Source organism: Engraulis encrasicolus, chromosome 22 (genome assembly GCF_034702125.1).
Source record: "Engraulis encrasicolus isolate BLACKSEA-1 chromosome 22, IST_EnEncr_1.0, whole genome shotgun sequence".
Classification (NCBI taxonomy): Eukaryota; Metazoa; Chordata; class Actinopteri; order Clupeiformes; family Engraulidae; genus Engraulis; species Engraulis encrasicolus.
The window spans coordinates 38,247,904-38,252,903 of NC_085878.1; the positions used below are offsets into that span (position 1 = coordinate 38,247,904).

At 42.4% G+C, this 5,000-nt stretch overlaps 1 protein-coding gene across 1 annotated transcript in view; it reads right to left on the reverse strand.

Moving 5' to 3' along the window:
- Positions 1-5,000, reverse strand: part of cdh8 (cadherin 8) — a 252,019-nt gene that overhangs the window by 67,063 nt on the left and 179,956 nt on the right. Inside the window, exons 3-5 of the mRNA XM_063188964.1 lie at positions 4,081-4,136; positions 3,401-3,512; positions 1,859-2,046 (exon numbers count right to left, since the gene is read on the reverse strand). Coding sequence (XP_063045034.1) covers positions 1,859-2,046; positions 3,401-3,512; positions 4,081-4,136 — 356 coding nt within the window. The remainder of the gene's footprint in view (positions 1-1,858; positions 2,047-3,400; positions 3,513-4,080; positions 4,137-5,000) is intronic.

Consider the following 5,000-nt stretch of genomic DNA (forward strand, 5'->3'; position numbering starts at 1 on the left):
TGTGAGTGTGTGTGTGTGTGTGCACATGTGTGTGTGAGAGTGTGCGCACGAGTGTGTGGAGCACAGGTAAGTCGCGGGGTACATTTGCGCTGGCTTCTGAAAAGGCTGGCTTTTGTTACTAAGCACCAATTTGCAGCTGAAGTTCTTCCAGCCCAGCGTACGTCTTCAAGGGGAGAGTTAATACAGTTCTCACCAACTCCCCATCAAACCGCTTCATTTGCGTCTGAAGCCAAGAGCCGGACTCGCTCCCCCCTCTGAACGACTCCAGTGCAATACAGCCCTGGCCACCGAAGCGATATTGCAATTTGCAAAAGGTAACCTTGAGATGCACGCCATAAAAAATAGAGGTTGAACATACCCTAGATGAGGAAATGCACGCCATAAAAAATAGGGGTCGAACATACCCTAGATGAGGGACATGCTGTTGATACTGTTGTTTTTGTTATCATTTTCCTCCCTTCATTGTAATGTTGTCGCACTAACTAGCTATGTTTGCTATTTATCCACTCTGCTAATTACCATTTTAATTAATTGTTTTGATCACAACTTGATTGTTTTGAACACAAGTCCACAGATTCTACAACTTCAACATATTGTTTTGAGCACATGTCTTCAAAATGCAGAACTTCTAATTATTGTGGGCATGTGTTCAAAACAATCAATTTGGTGTTCAAATCAATCAATTAAAATGTAAACCCAATCATACAAAACTGTGAGTTACTGTAAAAAATAATGATTATGAAGCTAGAAACATTTGTGGTGTATTTGTAGATTACACAGGTCTGAGTGTAATTTTCTGTTAGAATCAGTCTCAGATGTCCTTTTGTCACAGACAAATGCAGCAGTGCGACGTTCCCAACTCCTTTTAGCCATCCGTCAGTCATGGTATTTTTAATCATCAACAGGCATTTCTGTAAGCGCCTGCATGTCTGTGGGCGGAAGGTGTTGACAGTCAGGAGGCGAAATGTGGAGAGCGCTATCCTTGCTTTAATGACATATACATATGCACACACACACACACACACACACACACACACACACACACACACACACACACACACACACACACACACACACACACACACACACACACACACACACACACACACACACACACACACACACACACACTGAAGTGTGGACAGCACTGTGTATTGTTCAAAACCCTCCCTGCGTCTGACTGATCACCTTATTTTAAATTGTGCTGCATTTCTTTGCAGCTGACACTTTTATCCAATGTGACTTTCAAGTGTTTTCCATACAGAATATCCAGGGTATTGGTTTCAGTCTGCACAATACACTCTTTTTCATCACTATAGCAACAGCAATTTGGCTACTAAATGCTATTTACTAGCCACACTCACTATCATTCAAAGTGGCTAGTAAGTCTTCAGGTTTATCAGCCAAACTGAATTTTCAACATCATTTGGCCACTTTAGCGGGTGTAACTTTAGAGACCTGTTAAGCAACAATATGGGGTTTGATGCCATGCTAAAGGACACATTAACCATGGGATATGGGACTGAAACCTACTCTTTTACATTCTAACAGCTCAGGCATTAGTTACCTATATTAGAAGAGTAGAGTATCATTTATTATATTCATATTATATATTATATATATTCATCTTTTTAGTAATACTATAATAACATCATTCTGAGTTTACTGGGTCTGACTGTTTGGAATGTACCTGATCTGACTTTATACAGTGGAAGCGACTTGATCTGACTGTGTAGATTAGATCGATGAGCCTGGTTAAATAGAAATCATTTCCTATGACTGTGTACAGTTTACTGATTCTGACTGCATAGAAATGACTGGAAATAGCTGTACTGTAGACGCATCATTGGGTCTGTACCTTCTTCAGCATGATAAGTCCTTCCTGGGTCTGACTGTCCGTGCTCATCTCGAAGATTCCTCTCTCGTTGCCAGAGATGATGCTGTACATGCACCTGGCGTTCTCCCCGATATCTTTGTCCAGCGCCTTCACTCTCCCTCCCGCCTTGCCGACGCCCAGGCTCTCCGAGAATATAAAGTCATAGAAGTCTGCAGGAGAGGGAAGAACATGAATATTATTATTCATGACATGACATTACATGACATTACATTAGTGTTTCTGAACTGGGGCGGTACAGCCCCCCAGGGTGCGTTTGGGGAGCTTTAGGCGGGCGTTGAGAAGGACACAGCTGAGAGAGGGCGGTGCTTAGTTGCCATTGGGAGGCATTAGTCCATTTATTTTTTCAATACTAAGGGGGGCGTTGTCAGGCTTATGATGAGGTCATGGGGGCATTGGGTGGATTATGATGAGGCCAAGGGAGTGTTTGTTCAGAAAAGGTTGAGAACCGCTGCATTACATTATATTACATCATATGACATCAGTGTTTCATAACGGGTGGGTCAGGACCCAAAAGTAGGTTGCGGAGGGGTCCTGGGTGGGTCACAGAACTGTCCACAGCCAGTCCAAAAAATCCATTGCCAGTCCACAAATGAAGACAAGATGCAGTATTGAATAATTGAATAAGACCTAAGTATATTATGAAATGTATGTCTATATTTTTCCAATTAGAATAAAATGACTTGAGGACTAATAACAGACCTCCATCATATCGAAACAACAAACCGATTTCCATCTGACCCACGGACCGACAGTGGTGCGCCAAAAAAAAGGGTCAAAATGGAATGGTCATATAGAAAATTGCTTAGCTGTCACTTTTATCCAAAGTGAGTGACTTACAGTTATTTACAGAACAATGGTTACAGTCCCTGGAGCAATGTGAGGTTGGCTACCTTGCTCACTCAAAGGCACTTCAGCCATGGATGGAGATGTAGGGAGAGGTAATCCCTGCAATCATAAAACCACTTCTCTAACCATTAGGCCACAGCTGCACCACATATTCAAAATTCAAAATTCAAATATGTGTATGTGTGTAGCATTTGAAAATGTTTCACACACAGAGTAGCCTGGCTCCTACCAGACCTCTGTGTGTTTGCCCTCTGGAGCCCCCTCGTTGCGCTCAACACACACAGAGCTCTGGGAGCATGTAGCAGGATTCCATTTCTGCCGTCAAAAAATAAAGCCGAGCATTTATTGCTTCAATATCAATGGTAGCTTGCTTTGAGAAGTCACAGGACATATTATATACAATATTGACGCTTTAGAGATCAACAGAAAATGTTTTTGAAGGAATTTGTTGATATTGAAGTAATAAATGCTCTGTTCTTTTTTGGTTTTTTTTGAGTGCAGAAATGGAATCCTGCTACATGCTCCAAGACCTAGCAGTGGAGCTCAAAAAGCTGCACGGAGCTAGAGTTCGAGCAAGAGCCAGGCAGCACACAGAGAGCAACACGTGTCAAACAGTCAAGCATTGTCAAAAAGAAACAAGGAGAAATCATCACTCACTCTTGGGGAACTTGGGAGGGTTGTCGTTGATGTCGGTGAGCTTAACGGTGACGGTGGTGGTTCCCGACAGTCCCCCCATGTGACCTCCCATATCCTTCGCCTGGATCACCACCTGTAAATTCAAGGCATAGTATACTGTAAGCTAAGGCCCCGTTTTAGTCATATTTTTTTGTATGGCACACTCTATACAAGCCACCATGGCAAGGTCAGGCAAGTGTTATTTTATTCATACAGCATAGCACAGTGTTTCTCAACAGGATGACATCCCCCCTCATCCCCCTACAACTCGAGCCCTGGCTGTACCTATCCATATGGCTTTTGTAGCAGCCCAATATCCGCGCCCAAAAGCATGTAGTCAAGATATTAAACATACTATACATATATGGGAATAATGGTTGGGGGGTGGGGGAGGGGCAAGTTCATCTGATGGAATCATAAACGACACCATATTGTGTGTGTGTGTGTGTGTGTGTGTGTGTGTGTGTGTGTGTGTGTGTGTGTGTGTGTGTGTGTGTGTGTGTGTGTGTGTGTGTGTGTGTGTGTGCGTGCTGGGTGAAGGGGCTTGCTCTTCGTGTGTGTGTGTGTGTGTGTGTGTGTGTGTGTGTGTGTGTGTGTGTGTGTGTGTGTGTGTGTGTGTGTGTGTGTGTGTGTGTGTGTGTGTGTGTGTGTGTGTTCCTCACCTGGTACTCATCCCGCACCTCGCGGTCCATCCCCTGCAGTGCGATGCCAATAACCGCTGCAGGAAGAGAAGAGAAGAGAAGCCACACCGTGAGTCTACATTACAACACTCTCACACCATCATTCTCTGATTAATTGACCGACAGGGGAAGGACAACATTATAAACATTTTTAAATATTCACATCTCATAATAACACATGTAACACTGAAAAAAAGTGAACACTCTAACTACAAAACGTGTAGTAACATTGTACAGTTTTTGTATAGCACAGTTCATCCATTTATGTAGCCCAAGGTGCTTTGACAGCTTGGCAGAGACACAGGTTGGCAACTTTTTTAGAACAATTTTGGCAGGACATTTCACTATCAAGCAAGTAAAAACTCTCCTCTTTCGTGACTATCTACTAGATTAATGCTTGAGCTGCCCTAGCCTTAGGCCAGACTCTTGACATGATGTGTATTTGTGTGTGTGTGTGTGAACTCTACTTTACAAAAAAAAATTAAAAAAAATAGTGATAGTTATGTTGGCTATGATTATGTCCTCGTTTGTAAGTCGCTTTGGTTATAAAGCGTCTGCCAAATGCAATGTAATGTAATGTAATAATGTAATATAAAATAGCAAGATATGCTCCATGGTCCAGTATAAAATAGATCGCAAAAAAAAAAAAATGTCCCCGAGGGTAAACCAGTTGAAGTGAACACTGTTTAACACAGTGGCAGGTCTAATTCTACCATGCACCATTGACTCATGAGGGCCATTCAAAGGGGAAAAAAAGCCTATAGCACTTTAATGATACTTTCATAAAAAGCTGTGGAAAAAGCTGTAGAACTCTGGAAAGTATAGTGGGCACAATTCAAGTCCAGAGGGTTCTGTTCTACATTAAAATATATGTAATGTCTATAATACCATATCGATAAGCT